The sequence below is a fragment of the Daldinia childiae genome, assembly GCF_008694065.1.
Source record: "Daldinia childiae strain JS-1345 chromosome Unknown Scaffold6, whole genome shotgun sequence".
NCBI lineage: Eukaryota > Fungi > Ascomycota > Sordariomycetes > Xylariales > Hypoxylaceae > Daldinia > Daldinia childiae.
The window spans coordinates 689,334-714,177 of record NW_022984647.1 but is presented as its reverse complement, the minus strand read 5'-3'; the positions used below and the strand labels follow the sequence as shown (position 1 = coordinate 714,177).

Genomic DNA, 24,844 nt, shown 5'->3' with positions numbered 1-24,844 from the left:
TTAGAAGTTATCGAATTCGGGTATTAAGTTGATATTGGTTATGAGAAGCCAAATTAGTGTTTGGATAGCCATCCTTAGGTAACTAGGTAGTGATCCTTAACATATAACTTTAGCCAGTAATTGTCGGCTTAGACTAAACCCTACTACCAAGCGGCTGGCTACAGGATAGGAGGTTCTCTTTGATTTATACAAAGATAGGGATTAAGGTATCTTCCAATATACTACATGCTTGGACTATATACCGGCCGGCTACCTATCACTCTGTATGTGGTATAACATACTAAAAGTGATCTCTAATAGTGATATTTAATATTAATAGTTGTTAGTAGTTCAATGCGATCATACTTCACGTATTAAAAACTTTGAACTAACAATTCTATAGCGCATGGCATAACCTAGGTTGTCTTTGAAATTATGCTCTAATACTTTCAAACTTGATATGCACATGAACGCGTATAAAATATTAAAAGCGACATCATGATGTGTCATGGCAAGCTTTAGAGGAATCGTAATGGCTTCAAGTCTGATATATTAAAAGAACTTCAGCTACATTTATAGAGAATAGTTGAGATAGACATAATATACTACATAAACTGTTTGGCTTGGTTACTACCTAACTATGAGAAACCGGAGATGACTTCGCTTAGTGGGGGATGGCACGGATGGATGAAATTACGTATAACTCAACCGTCTCGTGTTATATATAACTAGGTACCTCCTATATATATATATATGCGTGTGAGCTGGTCATTTACGTGTTCCTAAACCTGGAATAGCCAATATTTAGTAGTCACTAAATAAGAAATTACTTGAGCCGGGGTCACGAACACGTCGTCCCGTTTACGACAACGTGGTACCAGATTCAAGTAGTCTCTCAGCTTCGAAAATGTAATATAACCTGTGCGCAACGCCGGGTGGCTGCATAAAATGTAGCCGTTCCGCCCGTGCGAAGTCCATCTGTGGCGTTTCGACGTTTTCGTCGACCTACTCCGGTTTTATATGTATTCTAACTAAATGTGGCTGGATGGTCAGCAATGACTCAAGGATAGAAACAGAGAGAATACTAAACTATACGGAGGTCAAGTTCCGTAATACCGATCTTTTACTTCACATAGGAATCGCTAGGTAGTTCGGATGAGGCTAAACCACGCAAGGAGCTACATCATCGTTTTATTTTAATGAGGCTTGGCACCGACTTACTTGGGTCATGTCCAACCGCAGACAAGCTTTCTTGGTCTACGTATGTTATATTGTTAAAATGGTATAAGCCCACCGCCGTTAGATGCTTAACGAGGTTGACGCAATCATGCTAGACGATGTCGAAAGTCGCGGGAACCCGCTTTTACAGCTCCGGCTAATGAGCCCCGGGGATTTCGGGGGGTAGCTCCGTGAAATACTTTTTTCAGATAGTTATCCGGCCTCGTGAGATTTTGTCTCTCCGATTCTTTAGGGCTATCAACCTATAAGTCGACAAGGAAACCCTTGCGATGTAGAAATCTACAGCGTCTAGACTAAGTCTAAGGAAGAGTCCAAGAGGCGTCTAAGATGAATCCAGGCACAAAAACATTAATATGTTTCGCTTATCTGCTTACCCGGTAAATATTGGTCTTGTGTAATGAAATGTGACCTCAGTTAATAAAAACGATCGTCGTGATAACGTTAAAAACACGACTCAAATGCCGTGAAGATCCCTGTCCCACCTACCAGATCAAGGGATTGTGCGTTACATACATTGTACATGCATTTATACCCTCGTATGTGTAAGGGAACCCCCCCACACTATTCCGATTATCATACAAACGACCAATAGCACTTACGGATGTTTCCGTCAAGCATTGGATGGACCCTAGAAGTTTTAGGACCTACGATTCATCATTCGACATAGGAATATCGTGAGCTAACTTTTTCCCCTCTAGCCATAAAGCCGACCTTCTCCGGTGTTCCGTTAGCAAAGTGCTAATGATCATCCAAATTATTTTATATAGTGCTATTAGCCACCTCCTCCCATGTCTCGGGTACCTTTCATACCTTGGGACCTAGGCACCGCGTTACCTACACCAAGCTATGTGAGGAATACGTATATATATATATTATCACCTTTGCCAAGCAACACATCTTTGCCAAGCAACACTTACGCAATCTGCGGCGTTACCCTTGCTCGTGATATTTCGTCTATGCGAAGTGTTCCCAAGATATCGATGTACAGAAAGGGGAAGGTCGGCGGTTGGACCAATGAGCATCTCGAAATGATATCCTCCTATCGACTCCTTCCCGCGCATGCAGCACGAGATATAAACATGTTACGTTGCTATTGACGATGTTATATATTCCTGTGGACCCAACGCCCAAACCTAACAGAGATCGTCAGGGAATAGCCTGTATCTCGGATATCAACTCAGCTGGTCGCTGGTTTTTGTCCGGTTGATTTGCGCAGAATTTCCCCGAAGCGTCAGGTAGCTTGTCAGTTACGGCAGACTATCTACAATGGCCAGATTTGCCCTGCCATTTATTACTCCGTGGACGACCCGGGTTGTAGGGACTGTAACTTAGAAATACATAACATACTCCTTGTCTAGACCTTCGGTGTTCAGTACAGCCTGGTGCTGTAGCGACACTCGCACAACATGGGGAACATACTTTCCAGCAAACCGGCCATCAAGTCGCCGTTGACAATATCTTCAGACACAGTCATCCCGCTACACCGGTTCGACGATACACCGATCAACAGAAAGGTTATTGTTGAGTTTACCATGCGATTTGATGACGTGTTGGATCCCAATAAGCTACGTCTATCGCTAGAGAAGCTCCTTAGCCGGCGTGACTGGCGTAAGCTAGGTGCAAGGCTAAGACTCCCCGTATGCTTGCTATTGATACTATGTCGTCTAAGCATAGGGTCTTGTAATTCCTAAAATAGAATCCAATAGCTAAAAAGATGTTTACAGGGTGATGGTAAACTTGAATACCACATTCCGGATTCCTTCAGCGCGAAAAGACCGGCATTCGCATATTCGCATATAGAACACAATGTTGAGATTGCCAGGCACCCAACCGGTTGTCGTCTACCTAGGGCTACCGCGAAACCTGCCGTCCTGAGTGACCCGGAGGAGTTTGCGCCTCTGTTGCGCCGATGGGGTGCGCCTCGACGACTCGCCGACTACTTGTACACTGACGCACCGCAGCTAAGCTTGCACATTGTGTCCTTTACCGACGCGACGATCGTCTCGCTATCGTGGCCACACACGCTACTCGATGCGATGGGACGACGGGAGCTTCTAGATGCTTGGATAGCCGTGCTTGAGGGTAGGGATGACGACGTGAAGCCGCTCTACGGCGTGTTGCAAGACCCGCTCGAATCGCTAGGAACCGATCCGCAAGAACCGTACGTTTTGGCTCACCGCCGCCTGGCTCCGATCCAAGCCTTAATTTTCGCCATATCCTACATCTGGACAACCTTATTTTGGTCGCGCGGCGAAGACACGCGGATGGTCTGTGTACCAGCTACCCACGTACAGTCCCTGCATAAGGGAGCACTCGATTACCTCGCCTCACAGACCGATGAGGACGAGAAGGTGAAACCGTTCGTCAGCGAAGGCGATGTGCTTTCGGGCTGGGTCACGCGTCTTGCCCTCCGACACCTCCAGCACACAGAACAGACGGTGTCCATCATGAACGCCTTCGGCATGCGCTCGGTACTCGCTAAGGACCTTCTTCCGCAGACACATGCTTACGTCGGCAACGCTGTTGCTGGCGTTTGGGCATTCGTATCGATGCGAGATCTATTCGCAAGGCCCTTGGGCTACGTCGCTGCTGCAGTGCGCCGATCCATTGCCGAGCAGGGGACACGAGCGCAGGTGGAAGCACGCGCTGCTGTTGACCTTGCGGCCGGGAAGAGGGGGAAATCAGCCATGTACGGCGACCCCGCGATGGCGCCCATAATGATTTCCAACTGGAGTAAGGCCAAATTCTTCGATACGGACTTCTCGGCCGCAGTAGTGCGTCCCGGTGCGGACCCGGAAAAGCGGGCCAACAAGATCGGGCGTCCGTCGTACATCCAGCCCAACGGTCTTGTCAACGGCATGCCCACGCGCAACTCGTTTCCCATCGTGGGGAAGGATGCCGCAGGCAATTACTGGCTTTCCGGTACGTTACAGAAGGGACTCTGGAGACAGGTACAGGAGGAGATGAATGCCGAATATTACTACCTGTCTGGTCAGTTCGTGAAGGCTTAAGGACTTAAAACTACGACGGGTATGAATCACGGTTATTAACGAGAGTTATATAGCTGGGGCAGGTTAACCCCGAAAGGAATTCCTCTTATGTTTGTATATATGGATTTACTGTGTGCTGTTATTAGTAATGTTACCGGGTCAAAGCTACGATGTAGATAATGCTTGCATTACATTGCGATATATTCTAATATAAAATATCAATGTGGTCTTATATCACGTCAAATTCTAGCTAGAGTTTCTGAATAAGTCTTTTATCACGTACTTGTATTGAACAGCTTTTACTATTTAGGTGCATGGAATTAAACATGTCCTATTAAACGTTTTAGTTTCAAGTTTTCATTTAGGGCCAAGTTCGAGAACGTAGTGGCTGCGGTTTAGCTATGAGACCCCTCAAAGTGAAGAGGTTTAAGTTGGAGAAGCTGAGCCTCCTCTCCTTTCTGGGCAGGCAGGCAGCCAAGAGCTTTTTCACCGGGATATGATAGATCAACGCGGTGGGATTACTAAACTTGAAAAGCGGAGTACGAGAGTAAGAATCCGCGGCCATGGAACTAATATACCTGTTTGGAGTATTCTGCCTCATTAAGTGAAGTCTTGGCCAGTAGCATTGGCAACGTCTCCTTAATTACATTAATCTACTATCACTAACAATAGGCCGCACCATGTACTCCAAAGGTCATCACGTTTAAAGGTCTTTTCTTCTTACTCTACTATTGATTGCTGCCATTATATCTGTCCCTTCAATATTCGGTTTAAGGAGAAACTTAATCTTTCATTTTAACGCGAGTAGAGACTGTTTCTTGGCAGTTTGGAGTTATATATTGGGGTCAGACTGTTTATTTATCGTTTTCACTTGATTTTTTTTTTCCTGTGATATAGATTCTTTAAGTCTTATTGCTAAAATCGAAGCTAAATGGTAAGAGATCTTTCTACAAACATAGTAAAGGTTCTTTTGTTGTTTATAAACTACGCAATGTATATGACGACTTATTCTTCTACTATCCTCTATTGAGATAAGTAAGCGGAAACTTTTGAGTGTAATCATATTTGACCTAGACTTAGCTGTTATATTGCTCATAGGCAAGAAGATATTATATCCTAGAAAATCTGGGAGCACTAGGGGTTCTCGAGTATATGACTACCTAACTATGGGAACTAACGCCTCTCATCTCTCATACGGAATCAGTTTGAACCTGACATTAGTTACAAAAACATTAATATAACATCAATATGTCTCATTCAGCGCTCTAATGATTTCACTTATCAGGGTAATACTCTATCTTCGTCTTATCTGTGTTGAAAGGGTCAATGCAGGCTTTGTCAGTTCAGCTTAGAGAAGGGCGAATTGATTATACTTATACCTTGCCCTTCGAAGATAACACTGATTTGCATGAGTTTCTCTTTGACCTGTCGAAGATTAATTGTGAGCTTAATGTTGCCGGCTGCCTTTAAGTAAGTCACCAATATGATGCTTCGATTCGAAGGGGTCTCAATAGATTGAGGGGAAGCTAGACTTGGGGGGAGGGGGGAGATTTCACCTAGAGAATGGGGAAGATGGGGAGTTATATAGTACGCCGCTCACAATATAGATCATCTCCTAAATTTACAACATGTAGGTAGTTAAATTATTTAGACAACTAAGGGGCTTATCTAGGCGAGAGATACTCATTCCTAGAAGCCTCGATTAGCATATATTGCTAATGTGCTTAAGTGGCTGTCAATGAACTTCGGGACCGGGATTAACTCGTTTCATGAACCGTATTATCTCGGACATATAACATCTATTGTACATAACCTTGAAATCCCCAATCCAGTAGATCACTGGACAACAAATCAATTTAGTAGGATTTTCGGATGCTCCCCTACTTGAAATTCGTGATTCAACCCCGAAGAGTTTTTGTATTCGCTATTTAAGCGAGCTAACTTGATTGTTAACATATCACAAACATTAAACTCAAGGACGCCAGTCCTGGATACCTATCCGATGCATTATAAGGACCAATGCAGAAAAGGTAACACAAACAAAATATCTTCTGGGCCGGTCGAGGGAATCTAACAGATGAGAAATCTTTATGGTATGGTACAATGAAGTGCGTGATTATCTGATACACTCTATGACCGAGTCCCCCCTTTCAAGCCGCTGTCCCTAATCACTATTCGCCTAAAAGTTTCGGCTCATGTCGTTCCTGATTCTCTGGTAGTCGAGAAGGCCCTCGACGCTGCCGACAGCGCTGATGGCCACGTCTTGGTCCCATAGTTTCCTCCGAGCGAAGTCCATTACGTCCTTCTCCGTGATGTGATCGATGACACGCTCGATCTCACCAGGGCTCTGGCGACGGCCAGTTGTGACGAGTTGTCGACCGACGTCTTCCGCAACGGCGGATGTGCTGTCGAGGGAAAGGAGAATTGATGCCTTCAGTTGAGCCTTTGCTCGCTCGACTTCGGACTCAGTGACGTTGCTAGAAAGGCGAGACCATTCCCGAAGGGTGAAGTGAACCAGGTCGTCAAGACGGGTAAGTTGATCGCTCACTAGGTAGATACCCCATAGACTGCAATTTATTAGTACAAAGTATAAGAAAAGTGAAATCATATAGGAGAGCTTACCCCGTATCGCTATAGCTTGTGGAGAAGCTCATGAAGCTGTTGGCTAGGTCATTATGGTGAACGAAGGTGCTCAACTTGTTGCCTTGGTGAGGTGCGCTGCCCATGGCCTTGTCATAGTTGCCGATGATGGCCTGGGTAACTAGAGCAGTGAAGTAGTCGTCGTCGTTCCAGCTCACACCCTCAACGGCAAGAGCGATGTGGGCGGATGGGATGGTATCGTCTCGGATTCGAACCTCGGAACCAATGAAGCTAGGCTTTCGCTTGGAGAGGAGGTAGGCTTCGGTGTGAGGCGAAGAAGTAGGAAGGCTGGAGAAGTTCTTCTCGGCTAACTCGACAAGCTTATCGTGAGGAATACCGCCAGCACCAACGAGGACCATACGGTCAGCAGTATAGTTGGTCTTGATGTAGTTGGTTAACTCGGTTCGGGTAATGTCACGGATGTTCTCTCGAGGTCCAAGGATAGTGCGGCCGAGAGGCTGGTGAGCGTAGGCGGTGGCATGAAGGTGATCGAAGACAACTTCGTCAAGCTGCTTCTCAACTTCCTCTGATTCACGGAGAATGACATCACGCTCTCGCTCGATGGCGGAGGGCTCAAGTTTGGAATTCTGTAGGATATCGGCGAGGATGTCGACGCACTGAGGAACATCGGAGTTGAATGCTCTGGAGAAGTAGACGGTGTTCTCACGCTATTCATATGTTAGTCGGAAGTTATAATGTTGCCGGCTATATTTAACGCACCGAGGTATAGGCGTTAAGATGACCACCCATATTCTCAATCTCGAGCTCTAGTTGTTGCTGAGTTCTCTTCTGGGTGCCCTAAGGAAGTTATAAGTAATGCGTAATTTTGCCGAGGTCTACACCCGTAAATACCTTGAAGGCAAGATGTTCTAGGAAATGTGCGGTTCCATTTGTCTCGTCCGTCTCGGCCCTCGAACCGGCATCAATCCATACTCCCACCGTCGAAGTCTGCGCCCAAGGCGAGTATTCGGTCGCGACCTTTCGGTTTACAGTCAGATATAAGTTTAAGAAGCATTGACTAGCCCAATTGGCCTCTGGGGGTATCTTACCGTTAGACCATTTTTCAATGTTGTGGTCTGGGTCTTCGCGCCAACGGGAGACGTCACCGGAGTTGCAAAACCTCTTCGTAATGGTCGTATGGCAGAATTTGCGGCACGGCTGCGCATGCCCTGCGCGAGGTTAAAAGCGAGTCTCCTGGACGCCATTAGGGTGTTGCGTGCGGGAGGGTGGAATTACGGAAGTGAGCGGTTTGATGTAAATCTTGGACGAGTGGTTCGGTTTTCGGTAATCGAAAGCTCAAATTTTGGGTTTGGCCTGAGGTACGGCGGACCATTATGACATTAGTGCCAAAATCAAGAAAATAGGTCAGGGCTGTCCAAAAAAGGCTAGTATGAAAGGTGCACAGTATACTATGCGGGGTATATACAAGTTTTCTCATTACTTACCTATTTATATTAATAACTTTTTAAGTATCCTTTCTAAAAACTTGAAAAAAGTATTGTTATTTCAATTGAAGTATGAAAAAAATTATTAAATTAGTTGGGTAATTGTTTAAATTTATTTGGTAAAGATAATATGTCATATATGTATGATATATAAACGGAATTCCAAAGTGGTCATAAAAGGTATCACGTGCTAACCTCCCTATATAAGACTTAACTATTTGATACTGACACAATATAAGACTTATTTGATATTGACACAACACACTAGCTAAAGGCTATATATAAGTGCAACTTGCATTGTTATTTTCGCATCAAATAGGGCTATAATATGATACTAATTATGATATTTAAAATAATATATTGGTAAAGTTATTTGAATACGTGTATACGTGTAAGTAAGTGTTATTGTTGAATTTATGTATCTCGTATAAGGCTAAAGCTAAGGCTAAGGCTAAGGCTAAGGTAAAGGCGATATCTGATTGGCTAATCTTTTAGAATAGGAAAGACTATGTGTATATAGCTGTCTTAATATCTTTACGAATTTTGGGTCAAATCGCATGCAACCTAAACAGTAATTTTTGTCCTTTTTCAATTAAAATATTGATAGTTTTCGAAAAATATTCGGATAGATATTCGTAAAGTTATTATGGTATAAGGTTAAAAGGGGTGTTAATTGTGTATACAGCGCATATTAATTGAGCTTATACTGTATTTTTGCCTTACTATTACCTTATTAGACATAGTGCCACCTATTTTCTTGATTTTGGCACTAATGTCATAATGGTCCACCGTATGAGGCGTCAAGGTGCAATGCGGCGTGTGGGATTTACAGACGCAAGCCTCAGAATTTTTAACTTTCTTCCCGCTAAATTCCGACTAGTGTTAACGATTTGTGGCTAAGTAGCTGCAACAAGAAATAATCAACTCTTGATTGGTCAAGTGATTTTTATGGGTCTTTGGCTCATCTGTTGAACTTTCAAGACTTTCCTAGAACTTAAGAGTTTCCACAATTCAATGTTGCAACTTGGCCGAGTTGTTCTTAAACCATAATAATGAATGTTTTATTCGAGTCCTAATTCCTAATACCGCTGTTTTATTTGAATACCTATTATTTTATCTTGCTTATAATAATCTGTACCATCCCCCTACATTGTTTAATAAAATGAAATAGTTATTTCCTTGTAATTATGTCTAAAGGTGAACGTGATATCGACTCCGAGTTCCACGCCGTCCGTATCTTTGGACCGGACGCTCCCGTCGTCGGGATGGAACCAACCATATCAAGCTATCCACCTCTTGGACAGGTCACTCAGTTCAAAGACAATACGTTCCAACTTCTTGCTCTGTTAGAAGTAGACAGTAACTGTGCAGAAGACCCTTGGGAGGTTGCCGTCTGGTACTCTTCTTCCGGTGCCGACTGGACGGAGAAGCCGTTATCGCCCATTTCCGTCAACGATTCTCCCTCCGCACTTCAAATTGTTAGACCTTCGCATATTTGCCTGTACTTTGGAGCGCCGTTTATTGTATCATCATCCCTAAAATTTACTTTGAAGTTCCGCAATGGCCGTAATCAACCCTGGAGGTGGTCTCGCAAAGTCTCAGGGATATATGATGGGATCGTTTTGATTAGCCCAACATCCCCAAATACTGGAATGGATACGAATCTTTCTGAAATAATTCATGAGCTTAACCCGGAGCTGACAGTCACGGCTGCAGAGAGTCAAACTCCAAATACCCAAATCTGGACTATAAGCGCAAGCGTGAATCCAGCTGATGATGATCGTTCCGCATATGCCGATGTGGAGCTCGGGACTCCGTGGGGTGGTATTCTGCGGTAAGTCATGATATTTCTTTTTTTTTCTAAATTAGTATAACCGTTAACTATGATCGCGAGACTAACTGAGTTGCAGATATTTCGCCCTAGTCCGCCATGGGTCGCCATGGTTAGGCCCTAGGCATGGTAGAAAGTCATTTAAATTGGACAAGGATGCCGTAATGTGCTCTTTTCTAAGTCATCAAGGAAAGCATCTTGTTCTACTAGGAGTTAGTGGAATTGGCAACGTAACCACGCTCCTCCGCAGCTCAGAGACAGGCTCTGTAAGATTACATGTAAGTAAGAGATCAAACTCACAAACCAATTCGTTTTGAGAATGCCATCTCATGCTTCATTCGTAGATACGCAGCGACAACGAAGCTCAATCAACCGGTCTAGTCTTAGCTTCTGTTGGCGATGATTTCGAGAGTGCGGTAGCAGCCGTCATGTACCACGCTCGAACCGTTATGGTCGCCACGGGTAATAGCAAGGATGAATTTACTAGGGAAATCCAGAGTTTAACTAATGACATCAAGCCTGAATGGTACGAAAATTGGTATGATGGATTGGGCTATTGTAAGCAATCCGCCCACCCGAATTTTCTCGATGAGTCTAACTTAGCCCTGCCGTATGAATAGGTACCTGGAATGCTTTGGGTCAACATCTAACAGATGAGAAAATAATGCGTGCCGTTGGTGCACTTGCAAAGGATCGCATCAATATAAGCAGTCTCATCATAGACGATAACTGGCAAGATATTGATTACCAGGGCCAGGATCAATACCAACATGGTTGGAAGGGATTCGAAGCCGAGCCAAACGCATTTCCGAATGGACTCAAAGACACGGTATCTCTCATCCGCTCAAAACATCCAAGTATTCAACACGTTGCCGTCTGGCATGCTTTACTTGGTTACTGGGGAGGGATTTCAAGCACTGGTGACCTCGCCCAGACTTATAAGACAGTGCAAATTGATCGCGCTGATTCTAACCTCAATGGTCCCATGACTGTCATCGCAAAAGAAGATGTTGGTAAATTTTATAACGACTTTTATCGCTTCTTATCGGACTGTGGGATTGATGGTGTCAAGACGGATGTGCAGTACATGATAGACACCTGGATCTCAGCTAAACACCGTCGAGAACTTACTGAGACATACCTTGATAACTGGACAATATCGGCCTTGAGATATTTCAGCATTAAAGCCATATCGTGTATGTCTCAAGCGCCGCAACTCTTATTCCTTCAGCAACTGCCGCACAACAGACCAGCTATGCTTGCGCGTAACTCTGACGACTTTTATCCTGATATCCCAGAATCACATCCGTGGCATCTCTTCGCGAACGCTCACAATGCCTTGCTTACCCAGCATTTAAACATCTTACCAGATTGGGATATGTTTCAGACTGATCACGAGTTTGCGGGCTTCCACGCTGCTGCGCGATGTCTCAGTGGTGGGCCGATCTATATAACCGATACCCCTGGAAAACACAATATCGATCTTATTGCTGAGATGACAGGACCAACGCCTCGGGGTAAAACCGTTATTTTCAGACCCAGCGTAGTGGGTAGAAGCATCGACGCGTATACTAGTTACGACGAGCCTACAATCCTCAAGATTGGGAGTTACCACGGCCGAGCTGTAACTGGGACACCGCTACTAGGCGTCTTCAACATATCGCAGCGGGCGGTGGGGGAGCTCATCCCTCTCTCGTGTTTTCCGGGTGTGTCCCCGTCGAATTTATATGTCGTGCGTGCTCACCATAGCGGCCTTGTAACGTCTGTTGTAGAACCCGGCTCTGCTGCTGCCATTCTCGCAGTATCGTTAGACGTCCGAGACTACGAAATTTTTACCGCCTTCCCCATAACACGGTTTGACAGCGAGACGAACGGTAGGATATATGTCTCGAATCTCGGCCTTATCGGGAAGATGACGGGCGCCGCCGCTATTACCACAAACGAGTTTGAGCTCCTGCATACCGGTAGGGTATTCTTAGATACACGGCTCAAAGCCTTGGGAATTCTTGGTAAGTCCCTATTACTGCTAGTGACTCATTTGTTATACTAACTAGCTAAAGGGGTGTATATTTCAAGTCTCCCCGATATGTCGATCGAACGAGATTTCATGGTTACTATTCAAGGCCAACCAATCCCGCCTCACACGGTTACTGTCAATAAGGCCGACAGCCATGTGTTGGAAATTGATATCGAAACGGCGTGGAACGAAATGGGTCTAACAGCCGGTTGGAGCAATGAAGTTGAGGTCAAGGTTTACTTCGATATTGAACATCCCTGATTCTAGGTTCATGAGAAGCTAATATGAGATATTCTGCAAGGATATTTGTCTTGGCTGTATTTAGGTATACGACCGTAATGATAATGAATGAAATGTGTAAGGTGGATACAGGTTGGATCACTTTATTTAGTCGTTAATTAAGAAATTGGAGCATTGTATTAAGTTACATTAGTGTCGCTTGCTATTACTACGAGATTACCATGGGATTCTCTACTAACAGATTTTATAGAGAATTGACATCAGGTAATATCTCTTCCAGATCAACTTAATTAAGCCTTGCCTAGTCTCTTCGCCTCAAGAGCCACGCTTGGCGCGATATCATCCTTCAGAGTCGGACCCTTAGGTGTCCAGCCGAAATACTTCTTCGCCCTAGCGGCGACAGCCTTGGAATTGGCCCCGAAGAAGGGGAAGTCGACCTCCTTCGTAGCGGGCTCAGGAATAAGACCCTGCTTCGCAGCCTCCTCAGCGACCCACCTAGCTACGTCGCTCCACTTGTGCACGCCGTTCTCGAGGAAGAAGTACCCCTTGGGGCCGAAGATCTCGGGGTTGCTAGTTTTAGACGGGTCCTGCGCGGCTTCTACGGCCTGTATGAAGAAGTCACTCACGTCGTAGATGTGCAGGTTGTTCCATTCGGTTAGACCGGGGGCGTGGATCGGCGCGTAGCCGTTCTGCAGCGTATATTCGATGAGCATGGGTACTTGGATGCTGCGCTGGTTGAGGGGCCCGCGGCCCTGGCCATAGATGGTAGGGGGCCCGACGATTAGGGTCTTGATGGCAGGAGAGTCATTTGCTGCCAAGACGATCTTGTCGACGTCCCTGTGGAGCGCAGTGTCCGGGAATGAGAGGATGCGGTCGATGTCGTCAATGTCGTGGTATTTCTGCTCCGGCAGCGGCGGTTGGCCGTACCGCTTGTTGTCTGCATCGTACCAGGTTAGGATGCCGGTTCCGCAGAGGTGGATCCAGTAACCGGGCTTCTCAGCTGTGTGGCCCGCCGCGAGACCCTTCGCAATGGCTTTTGCGGAAGGAACATTGTCGGCCGAGTCGGCCGTGTCTAGATGGCGTTAGCTACTTGCCCTTCTCTTTTTAAGGATATTCAACTAAGAGAGAAACGTACGAACAACGATGTCTGCGGCGGCAGCCTCCTTCTCGATCACCTCGGCATCATCCAGAGTGCCGTAGACGATACGGGCCTTGGGGTAAGCTGCGGCGACGGGCTTGCCTCGCTCCTCGTTTCGTACAAGTAGTGTATACTCATAATCAGGGTGGACTTTGTTCAGCTGGTAGAGGACATCACCGCCAATGTAGCCTGTTTGTTAAGAATATTTAGTATTTAGATTGATTAGATGAGATGATATTTATAGTTGGGCTGTCAAGTTCATACCAGTCGCACCGGTGCTATTAGACGTATTAGCTTATACTCTAAGTTATTCTGCTTCCGCCTAAGTCTTAGTTAGCCGTTTACTTACAGAAAGATCTTGGGAGCCATTCTCGTGAGTCTAAGTTTTAGTCGTGATGTCTTAGAAAGTGGCTGTTTAAGTGGTTCACTAAGCGGGGTTGAAGGTTGAATATTCACGGCAATCAATCTCTTTTAATTCTCTCCAACTTTATAGCAAGACAAAGAAGGTTTTGGGTTTTACATTAGGTACCTACATACCTACCTTCTATATTATTACTAATACATCCGAGAATGAAGTTTCTATATGATCCCCGCGAACCTAACTTATGGTACTAATTACGCACATGATATTCTACAGATGGAGAACATATGGAAGTTGCGCGGCACCCTTCGAAATCCAATTATAAATACAATTTGTTACGCCATCCGGGTGATCTTTCTGTCTTGATGGCACCATCCACTTTTTCCCCCCACTCTTGAAGCATTTCGTGCTGTTCAAGGGAGGAGCTACGCTTGTATTATGCAAATATTGATGCAAGTGCTACACTACGTTCCCCATTAAAATCTTAATTCCGTTTGCTGGGACCTTCTAGCTCCATCAAGTTCATCAAGATTTAAATCGGCAGCATTAGCTTGTGTAGCATTCGGCTTAACCCCATTTCCGTATCTCGTAAGTGCACAACAATAGCGTCGCTTAGTACAAAAAGTGTATTGTTAATCAAATCATCAAATTCCTACTCTCTATCTATGGTTCTACCATCGTGAATCCACATCACCCCTTTCTCGGGCGCACTTTGTACCGCCTGCGATGCGACATGGACGTCGGGTATTAGCATCATTCTACAATTAAAGAATCCCTAATAAATCTCTAATGAATCCCCAATGCTTCAGCAGTATCCTTTAGACCATCAGCCAAGCTCGTCCATCCGTGACCAGTGAGTCGCTTCAGCAGCTCCTCAGCTCTCTCGTTTGTGACACTGCATAGATCTTGACCTGCATCAGAGATCTCCTGTCCGAATTTGTGATTCGGATATAACGCTTTCAGCGTTCGGATGACATCGTTAACGGTAAAAGGGTAAGCGAAGCCAAAAAGGCGTTCGCCTGCCACGTCCGAATAGATTAATGCAGCCACATGCAATGCGGCATCATCACGGACATCAATATACCACTGTGGCGGGAATACCACATCCTCCGGTGTCAAGGCTTCACCTTTGTCTATCAAGACCCTGATCATACCCGCCGTGCTGCGAGAAGCCTGTCGAGCTACATTAATGGGTGCTCCCGTATTAAAGTCGGGTAGGACCGCATTGAATGTAAAATGAGGTTTGTGTTCACGAATCCATTCCCATGCCGCCTGCTCGCCCTTAGTCTTGCTGGCATAATAGACATCCACCATACGTTTCTCGCCTTCGTATGGTGGCGGGGCGAATGCCTCCTTAACTGAGTATTCGTTCCAGGTGTTTGGATCAATCGACATAACCTTGTTAGGAATAGGAAACACCGCCGCCCCAGAAGAGGATGTTAAGACGACTCGTTTTATCCCCGGCTCTTTTGCGGCTGACTCTAGGGCGCATACCGTGCTATCCACTACGATTTTGACTCTGGCGTAGGGATCGGCGCTTTCCATCGCATCCATAGCAGGAGCCGCGGCGTGTACGAAGCCAGAAGCCCCTTTGATGGCCTCGTCATATGCACCGCTCGCTACCATATCGGGCACTTCGACCAACTCGAATTTGCCCGGATATTTTCCGTCGAAATGGTCTTTCAGCCATCGATCTCTAGAAGCCTTACGGACAGTACCACGGACCCGGTAACCTCGTTGCAGAAACTGGTCCACAATATGAGATCCGATATACCCATTTGCACCCGTTACGACCACGAGAGATCCAGGGGCGATCAAAAGGTTAGAGTCTTCGGTTATAGACATCCTGATCGTGTTCGTCTGGGGATATTTAGTATTGTTCTTGGGATTGGTGTAAAGATGGTAGTAATTTCAGTGTAGTAGTTGGTTATCTGATTTGCATGTTGAATCTCTCTGACAAGTGCCCTGAAGAAGGATTTATATATCTTAAGATATTCATTGCTTGGCTATCAAGTCATTATATTCGTCTTAAAGCCCATAAGAAAATTGCGTATGCCATCTGATCATTGACCCTTGTAACACAGCGATATCATGCTTGATGATCTACTTAGATAACTGGTTGGTTAGTATAGCGAAGGTCGGAGACAAGGGTTCAAGATCAACCTCGGAGATCTCCTTTTGGGTATGTACCTTAGTGAGCATAACTATTTCGTATGTTTTTCTTGAAAATAGATTGTGACGTTCTAGAAGTTTAATTGAGATTTATAGCATGATATATTTTGATTATTCCCATTAACATTTCAGGATGACTTCTCATTATGCGCGTGAAGATGGTCAGAGACGTTTGTTGAAGCACTCAAGGTTCCCTTTATATAATTAATTGTCTGTTACACTATACAATATAGGTAGCATTGGTCCTAGAAAACCATATCATCATAACCTAACTGTTGGTGATTACAGGCCGCGATCTTTGCTACACTCGTATCCATATAAAACCTGCAGCATACGGATAACCGCGGGACCCCACGGGATTACAAGACTTGAATGTGATTTATCTCCGTTTGCCTAGAGAATTGCTACCAAATTATTATAATAATTGGATGAGGATTATGGCCGAGCGGACATATATCTAACGCCAAGCCAACATCTGTCTGGGCATCTGACAGAGTGGGCTATAAGGTTATATAAGACTTTGTAATTGTTATATAAGGTTCTGAGGCGTATACCGCCTTAGTATCTGTGATTGGAGAGATCGTAAGATAAGATAGAAATAACTATCAGATGGATAGGTATGCTTAGTAGTTCCCATTTGGCATTTTGCCCGTTCTAAAAGTGCATTTATTTGGAATATTATAATTGACTACAAATAGAATAAACTCGGAGAACTCCGAGCCATCTTTGATAGCTATCTATTTCCTTGTAGATGTGGGAGGAGTAGTTACGCTATGGCTAAGACATAAGAAACAGGGTATCAAGGAATACTTGAACATGCTTGGCTCTCCAACATCCAAGACATGTTGTGCCATGGCCCTAAAACTAACAAGGTAATACCAGATTCTAACAAGATGACAACATACTAGCCATGGCCAAGAGTTACCTGGAAAAGCGCCGCGTCAGCATAGATTCGCAAAGCCGGAGAGTGTTTTCTTGCAAGCGAAATTAGGTGCCTCTCATGGTGTTTGTAAGTATATTAAATTAGCGGTGAGAGAGAAGAGTATCTTGAATACTATACGTTACACAATGAGGCGCATGATCTTGAAGGTATGGGGGCAATGAGAAAGTAGTGTGGGTAGATTCGCATGATAACATTCTTATAAGAAGTTTACGATAACGTGAGCAACTATAAATTACAACTCATTATTAAGATGTACGTCATTTTCCGAATTTTATTTAGTAGCTTTTATAATGTTATTATATGTTATATGATATATTATAAAGTAGTTGAATTTGTAAACTGTGACTATCCGATATTAGGATAACAAAGACTTTACTGAAGTGACACTAATTACTATGACAAGATGCAAACGTCTTACCCCAAACTTCGGTTAACCTAAACTTGAAAATAACCCAGGAACTTATCCAACCTAGGAGGTAATTTACTATTCTCACTAGATTATGTGGTTTGTTATTTTTAGTTCTTTATAAGAATTTCGCTTCACGAGTTGCAGACCCACTCACGAGACGTCGGGTAGTGTGGTGGGCAACGCTTTGTGGGTAATGAGTTGAAGTAACTAACAAAATTTCCACGGTTATTCGGCAAACCTCGCGAAGATTTAATGCCCATTGGCCCAGTGGTTAAGGCGTCTGACTGTTATTCCTTGTTGAGCATCTAAACAACAATACATACATCAGAAGATCCCTGGTTCGACCCCAGGATGGGCAGCATCTTTTTGTGCGTTTGGACTACAACTCTGGAACTTGTAGTATTCCTTCTCTCTCAAAAAGGCAAGTGTTAGTAATAATATGGTAATAATTTTGGCGGGCCTAGTAATTAGTGATATGTTATTCGCTTAAGGTTTTCTGTCAACTTGTTGGTTATTTGAGTAACTGCATGTTTGAGGAAACATCTCCATATGTGCTTGGCTCATGCTAAGTACAATAACTAACAGGATTTGAAGATTTTATTGTCAATTCCGCGTGTTTGCTATACGAGAAAATTTTGATTTATCTATTAAACCGAATGCTGATTGTTTAGTTAAAAATTAACTAGATTAAGATACAAATACCTGCTCTGGTCGATGGTAAAGTAAAGAGTGTTACCAACAGTTTCTCAAACTTCTAACTAATAACTATTAACTAATAGTTACTAATATTATAGATAACGACTATAAGGCTCCCCAAAGATGAGCCTAAATACTACACTATGTTTTCGAAAACTCTCACTTTCAAACAATATTAGCTCAAGTCATTTTAGAAGAATTAAGTTCAAAAACTATTATCTTGCTAGCACATCTACTTAAATGCCTGTATATCCATCCTACAATACAGCCATACCATACAACCAAGTCCTTATATCGTCAATAAACAATGCATAGCCTGCCCCCGTACTCCAACAGTCATGAATACTTGTACCCCTTTTCCGTCCATCCCAACCGAGAGTCTACAAAAACGCACAAGCCCATCTAATTACCCGACGTCCAGTCTACAACGTTGCTGTAGGGGCTATCCCTGGCCGAAACGCCGTTTACAATGAGTTGCTGGACGTCCGTGTTGAAGCAGTTGTCTACGGTCTGAGCGCCGTCGCACACCGGCCAGACAGTCTTGTCTGACATGCGGCAGAACTTCTTCTCCATCAGATCTAAGAAGTCCGGACCGTAGGATGTCTTGCTCTCGCAGAGGTCGACTGCCGTGTGCTGGGCGTTGTTGCTGACGACTAGACGGTTGGCCTGGCGGCTGGAGCCAGAAGGAACGGTGCTGTTTCCTCGGGGCAAGTTGCGGCCGAACTTGGCGGAGTTAGGGTATTTCGACGGGCCGTACGACGTTCCGGTTTTGCGGTTGTCGGTTCCATCTTCGGAACGCTTGTTGTTGAGGATCCAGTAGGTAATGCTGCTCGGGTCGTTGTCGTCTGCGTAGTTGTACATCTTGAACGGAGGCCCTCCGTTACACAGGTAATTTACTTTATCGGCCATCGCGCTGTCGTCCGACGGAAGCTGATCGCCGTCCTTGTTTACGAATTCTGGCCAGTGGACTTGGAATCCGCTTTGTGGTTGGTCATTGTTGCCGTCAATCCATAGACAGTCAACTTTTCGGCTGCTGCTGTCTATGTAGATGTTCGAGTAGTACCTAGTTTATTCACAATTAGTATTGCTTATTCTTTGCCGTTACGTTAGGGGGTAGTGTTGAATTACCAACTACCGCCGCATTGACGACCCCAATCACCAACCCAAGTATATCTTTCATTTCCAGGGAAAGTCACGACGGCGTGTGCAATGCAGATAGCATCGTTGTTACCTGAGAATAGGGCATAGGCGGGTTGCTGGTTTGAGCCGTCGTTGTGGCTAATCTTGATGTCGCCGAAACCACCATCCGAGACAGAGCCCGGGTCTACCTTGATACCAAGGAACTCGCCAGCCTCGTTGAACAGCCGAACATCGGGAAGGTCACCACCGGCATTGTTAAGACCACCTGGGGTGTCTAATCCAACGGTAACCCTAACAGTAGACTTTGGCCCATCGTCTTGTGGAAAATGATCAATACCAAACTGTAGTATTCCAAGAACACCCGAAATCACACCAATTGCTTCTATAACGCCTGCCATTATGTACTGTCGTGGAATAGGTATGAGTATTCGGTAAGAACAAAAACGAGTGTGATACTTGAAGTAGCTGTTAAAGAGTGTGAGGCACTTAAGCCGTAAAGAATGTAAATAGTTGGATTCCAAAAACCCTACCGGTTCGTCTGTAGTTGACTGACGATTGGATAAGGAGTTTATGGACGGGCATCATGAGGAGATATATATCCTATGGTTTACGACATCACGTATATTCTGCTACGTTGTGGCGTCCATGCTAAATTGCCAATACGATACATGGATAGCTAGCCCCTGGTCATGGTTGAAGGATCAAAACGTTATGTAAAAGAACAATACATATCTAAACCTAGTGCCTCTTCAGCCAAGAGCACCCATGCTCGCATTTCTTCGTCAAATCGGGGTATCGGTCACGCTCTATGAAGCAATGAGGCTCTCAATGGTGCGGCATGAATAATACAACGTTTCGGCAACTCCTCCGGGTATTGCATGCATGAGGATTCCTTCGAGAAGATAAACTCAAGATGAGATCGTCACATATCGCATGGCCTGAGATTATCTAATAACGATTATGGAAGGTCAAGACAAAAAGGGGGTTGAGTAAGCTGTTAAAAGGGGAAATGGATCGTACAAGTGCAGCTTCAGCTCGATTCAGTTGTATGCGACATATCTTGATTTTTAGCGACGACGATGTTTAAAATAAATTGTGAAGCTTGGAAGTTATGGGGGTTGTCGTTTCAGTACCCGTATCCGGTTATGTGCTTCGCCACCACATCATCTATGCTAACTAATCCAACTCTTTCACATTCTTTATGCGTACCGCCAGGTTCGTTGGTTACACCGGCAAAGTCCATCTTGGCGTCTATTAATATATCAAAAAAAGACGATCGCTGGTCCAATAGTCCCTTATATACATTTTAGGCAGGTGACCTTTCTTTCAATGACACCACGTTTAACAGCCTCAATCAATTGTTTGTTTTAGCTATGACCGCATATCCACAAGGGGGCATTGGTCCCTCTATTTGGAACCCAGCCCTATTTCCTGCATTTTCATTCAGCCGACCTTGTCGAATAGCCTTCTGAATTATATCTAGTTGCATTCTCTATCGACGCCACGACGCGAGGGCGCCAAGTATACGTTTTGGCCCCTAGGAATTAGCCGGATAGTTAAGGGGATTCTTGGAGGTTTCCAATTGAGAAAAGGGTCAATTTCTCGTAATATTAATTTTCTTTATTGTCAAAAGACCTTTTAATATCTCTTATCAATCTTTTTCCCCTGTTGAGGTCTTGTTGCCTTTCTTCATTCACTACTACAAATCCAACATCATCAATTCTCAACTCTAGGATCGTAATGGGAAACGTGCGCACGGCTTTTGCTATCTCAGCGTTGGCTGCTGCAGCCGCGCAGGTGCAGGCTCAAGACCTTAACCAGACAATTGTTGGCTGTGTCGACGTCGAGTGCCCTGTCAGCAGTACGAGCAATGTAGATGATAATTGCACCGTAGCAGATACCGGCTCATTTATCTATGTCGGACTAACACGTGTGCCAACTGACAACGACGCTCTCTCGGGTTTGTCATGGTCCAAGGGCTTCAACGTCGGCTCGTCTGACAACAAACGGGAGTTTCAGAGCACATTCTACCTGGGCACACCACCGGACTTACAATTGGATAATTCAACGGGTGCATGCGCTGTTTTCCTGCACGGCGCATCTAGGAATCTGGCTTTCCCCGGCGATAACCACGAGACTGCGCAGGGCACATGCGCGGATGCCATGGGCTCTTCATGCGTTGATGCGCTGGTCTCCCGGGCTAGGACTTTGGTAAACGGATATAACAGTGGCAGCGAGAGACTCTCTGTCTCGGAGGCTTGCTCGAGACTGCAGAGCGATTTGGAAGATAGTAAAGACGAAGCTTGTGCTCGGATCTCGGAGGGGCATTGGAGTAATTTTACCAGCGCCGGTAAGTCCGAATAAAACTCTCCATGAAGTTAAAGAAAGGCATTGCTCGAAGTACCGAGATGTGCTACTTTTCTTTGTCTTTGTGCAATGTTGCATTAATAACTGACTTTGTAATAGCTTTAACTGGTGAGGATGCATCACAACCCATCAGTCAGCAGCAAAACTCATCTTCAACCTGCTGGCCTGTCATCCCAAAGCAGGATGATCTCACCCTAGTTAGCCAGTATAACTACACAGTAAGTAGTATCTACTACTGATCTCTTAACCTGTCCTTGTTAAAGTGCCGTCTGACAATCGAACAGGGAGATACCACCTTTAATGATCTAGAAAAGGCTATGTGGGCTATTACACCCATAATCACGGTCTTCTACTCGGCAGGTAACGGAAGTCTAGTTACTGAGACTGAAGCTTCTATGTCTTGTATCAAAGTTGTCGGACCCCCTAGAGCGTCTCTGTCTACTATAAATAATGGTTCCAGCGATGATGACGGTAACGGTGCTGTTGGCCTGTCGTCATCTCAGTCGATGTTATCAGCTGCGTTGCTTGCAGCCGTTGCTGCATTTTTCATTGGGATCTAGCATGATAAAAATTACATTGGCGTTGTTGGCTTCGCATTCCAGGTCTGATTGGAAGTATACCATTGGTTGCTAGGGTACGGCGAGACATATAAATATAAAGTAAAGCGCTAGCTATAAAATAATACTGTATAGTAACGAACTATGGGGAGGCCGGGAACCGCAATTCAAGGGGTTTACTCCTATCCGAGACGCTTTGTTACTTAGCGCATCGGTATTCACATATTACAGCTAGTATACACAATAAGAGTAATGCCCTCACCATCTCATAAGAATACTATCTTCTAGCTTCGTCGATCCAAGGATATGCATCTTGAAGATATTTATGTGCTCTCAAGTCCCCAGACCTCGCATGCCCTTCGAAATTCTCGGCTCTCGAGCATCGTGCACAAAGACGCCCAATCTCGCCACTTGCTTTTTCATTTATTACCTCCTGATACGTCTGTGTTTTCAGATATTTTCCAACCCACAACCCGCCTGTATATCTCCCCGCCTTCCGTGTGGGCAATACGTGATTTGTTCCAATGCACTGTGAGAATACTTAGCTATATTCCACCACAAATTCATATGAATGTGAAAAAAAGATTAGGAGTATTTACCTTGTCACCGTACGAGACGCAGGTCTTCTCCCCAAGAAACAGGGACCCGTAGTTCTTCATCTTCTCTAGAGCCTCTCTGGGATTCTGCGTTAGAATTTGCACGTGCTCGCTCGAATATACGTCTGCAAGCTCGTATGCCTCGTCTAGGCTGTCCACTACGACCACCTCACCGTAATCTCTCCATGAAGTTCCCGCGAGTTCTGCTGTCGGCATATTTTTTAATATCTGGTTGACATATTTTATTGTCTCCCGACCACTTTCCTCCGAAGTTGTGATTAATACAGCGGGAGAATCCGGCCCATGCTCAGCCTGAGAGAGTAAGTCCGTCGCGATCGTAAAAGGGTCCGCATATTCATCGGCGACGATGAGAACTTCTGTCGGTCCAGCCAAGAGATCAATACCGATCTCCCCAAACAATTGCCGCTTGGCCTCAGCGACGAAAGGATTCCCCGGACCGGCGATGAAATCAACTTTCTTAATCGATTCTGTGCCTAAAGCCATGGCAGCAATGGCTTGTGTCCCTCCGAGCAGAAAGATCTCGTCTGCACCAGCAAAATGTGCTGCTGCAACAGTAGCATTAGGGACCTGGCCCAAAATAGGTGGTGTACAAGCAATGACATGCTTGACGCCAGCAACCTTCGCAGTCAATATTGTCATGTGAGCAGATGCGAGTAACGGATAACGTCCTCCTGGAATGTAGGCCCCAGCTGTGCTAATAGGGTTATTTCTCTGGCCGAGGAACACACCCGGCTGGATCTCGACCTCGAAGTCTTTGATGCTTGCCCTTTGGGCTTCTGCAAACCGTTGAACGTTCTTCTGTGCTTCCTTGATATCTGCTATTGTTTGTGCTGATACTTTCGATATACATTCTTGTATTTGGCTTTCCGTCAACTTAAACGATTGCGGTGACCATTTATCGAACTTCTCGGAATATGACCTCACAGCTTTATCGCCGTTAGCCCTGATGTCGTCTATTACACCTTTCACAATCTCCGACACCTTCTGGCTAATTGCAGTGCTTGCCACGAGGCCAGCTGTCTTGATATGTCGGGCAACCATTTTGCTCCTTTCTATGTAATACTCTTCCTAAACATCTAATTCTTAGATTTAGCCCGATACTCTGCACGATTCTATATGAATCTGATGTAATATAGACTATAATTATTAACTACTACCGCATACTAAACATCATCATTACCTCGGATGTCCTTATATCGCGGGGCGATCCATCAATGTGGAGAGGAGGTGAGCGGGGATAGAGGAATCACCCAGCGAATCGGGCGCGGTGTCTGATCATTTTCGCTTCTCAAGTCGCATTTGGCTTGGTTGATTGCTTCGATTTTCTATCTGCTAGACCGGCAGATCTCCCAAGTCCCTCGTGCCCTCCATAATGAGAAGAACACAGCAATGGGAACTTCTTATTAACTAAGAATTTGGACTAGGGCGGCAACAATTGCTTTTAACTTGTTAATGAATATTAGGAGAAGATATATCTTTGAGGGACGTAACTCTAACTGTATAAGCCCAACCTGTAGGTCATATTCTAGCAGTCAATGTTTAACCCAAAGATTATTCAACTGCCGTGTATCAATGTATATTATTACTCGAGACATACATGAGGCTACTAGACAATAATTGCTGCTGCAGTAAAATTGTCTACGAAACGGAGCTTTCCTATCGCCCATCCAACGTAGGACGTAATGTCGATCCTAGGCTATGAATAGTGATGTGACCTTGAGGATACTCGTTTAAATCTGCTCGTGGAAGGATTAAAACCTGGGGACTTTCAGCACTAGAGTTAACGATTCGGATTCTTTTCCTCAAATAGAATGAGGCGCCCCTTTGCCCTGGTGTAGAGTTGCGCGTCACAACCATGAGGTTCTCTAAAGTATCCATAGCCCGTGCTGACTCAGGAGAAGGTTGGAAGTCCCAGAACGTGTGGTACCGGGCAAACACATCCAGTGTGCTTATAGCAATATCCATGTGCTCTACTGTAAAATTATTTTGGGCCACTAGAGGGTAGCCGGTGATGTCTAATAGTCGAGTGATAAAAGGTGTAGCCGTAAAGTTTTCTATAAAGT

At 44.9% G+C, this 24,844-nt stretch overlaps 8 protein-coding genes across 8 annotated transcripts; 3 read left to right on the top strand and 5 right to left on the bottom strand.

The window, feature by feature from the left end:
• Positions 1-2,624: 2,624 nt before the first annotated feature.
• On the top strand, positions 2,625-4,229 carry GL218_06108 (lysR family regulatory protein; the record flags this gene model as incomplete). The annotated part of the gene is made up of 2 exons (XM_033582806.1): positions 2,625-2,855; positions 2,943-4,229. 2 exons carry the CDS (start codon positions 2,625-2,627, stop codon positions 4,227-4,229), a joined length of 1,518 nt encoding a protein of 505 aa, XP_033433974.1.
• Positions 4,230-6,387: 2,158 nt separating this feature from the next.
• GL218_06107 (Mitochondrial-processing peptidase subunit beta) lies at positions 6,388-8,053 on the bottom strand (the record flags this gene model as incomplete). The annotated part of the gene is made up of 5 exons (XM_033582805.1): positions 6,388-6,775; positions 6,831-7,516; positions 7,569-7,646; positions 7,701-7,826; positions 7,898-8,053. The coding sequence occupies 5 exons, from the start codon at positions 8,051-8,053 to the stop codon at positions 6,388-6,390; spliced, it is 1,434 nt and encodes a 477-aa protein (XP_033433979.1).
• Positions 8,054-9,480: 1,427 nt separating this feature from the next.
• On the top strand, positions 9,481-12,402 carry GL218_06106 (putative galactinol-sucrose galactosyltransferase 6; the record flags this gene model as incomplete). Its single annotated transcript, XM_033582804.1, has 5 exons — positions 9,481-10,127; positions 10,204-10,402; positions 10,469-10,682; positions 10,745-12,133; positions 12,185-12,402. The coding sequence occupies 5 exons, from the start codon at positions 9,481-9,483 to the stop codon at positions 12,400-12,402; spliced, it is 2,667 nt and encodes an 888-aa protein (XP_033433980.1).
• A 269-nt stretch (positions 12,403-12,671) lies between these two features.
• On the bottom strand, positions 12,672-13,888 carry GL218_06105 (putative nucleoside-diphosphate-sugar epimerase protein; the record flags this gene model as incomplete). Its single annotated transcript, XM_033582803.1, has 4 exons — positions 12,672-13,453; positions 13,517-13,708; positions 13,784-13,797; positions 13,869-13,888. The coding sequence occupies 4 exons, from the start codon at positions 13,886-13,888 to the stop codon at positions 12,672-12,674; spliced, it is 1,008 nt and encodes a 335-aa protein (XP_033433981.1).
• Positions 13,889-14,666: 778 nt separating this feature from the next.
• GL218_06104 (Aldehyde reductase 2) lies at positions 14,667-15,725 on the bottom strand (the record flags this gene model as incomplete). Its single annotated transcript, XM_033582802.1, has 1 exon — positions 14,667-15,725. The coding sequence occupies one exon, from the start codon at positions 15,723-15,725 to the stop codon at positions 14,667-14,669; it is 1,059 nt and encodes a 352-aa protein (XP_033433982.1).
• Positions 15,726-18,502: 2,777 nt separating this feature from the next.
• GL218_06103 (uncharacterized protein) lies at positions 18,503-19,638 on the bottom strand (the record flags this gene model as incomplete). Its single annotated transcript, XM_033582801.1, has 2 exons — positions 18,503-19,163; positions 19,229-19,638. The coding sequence occupies 2 exons, from the start codon at positions 19,636-19,638 to the stop codon at positions 18,503-18,505; spliced, it is 1,071 nt and encodes a 356-aa protein (XP_033433975.1).
• A 1,342-nt stretch (positions 19,639-20,980) lies between these two features.
• On the top strand, positions 20,981-22,167 carry GL218_06102 (uncharacterized protein; the record flags this gene model as incomplete). Its single annotated transcript, XM_033582800.1, has 3 exons — positions 20,981-21,590; positions 21,707-21,825; positions 21,892-22,167. 3 exons carry the CDS (start codon positions 20,981-20,983, stop codon positions 22,165-22,167), a joined length of 1,005 nt encoding a protein of 334 aa, XP_033433976.1.
• A 274-nt stretch (positions 22,168-22,441) lies between these two features.
• Positions 22,442-23,822, bottom strand: GL218_06101 (Histidinol dehydrogenase 1; the record flags this gene model as incomplete). Its single annotated transcript, XM_033582799.1, has 2 exons — positions 22,442-22,693; positions 22,764-23,822. The coding sequence occupies 2 exons, from the start codon at positions 23,820-23,822 to the stop codon at positions 22,442-22,444; spliced, it is 1,311 nt and encodes a 436-aa protein (XP_033433977.1).
• Positions 23,823-24,844: the final 1,022 nt, after the last annotated feature.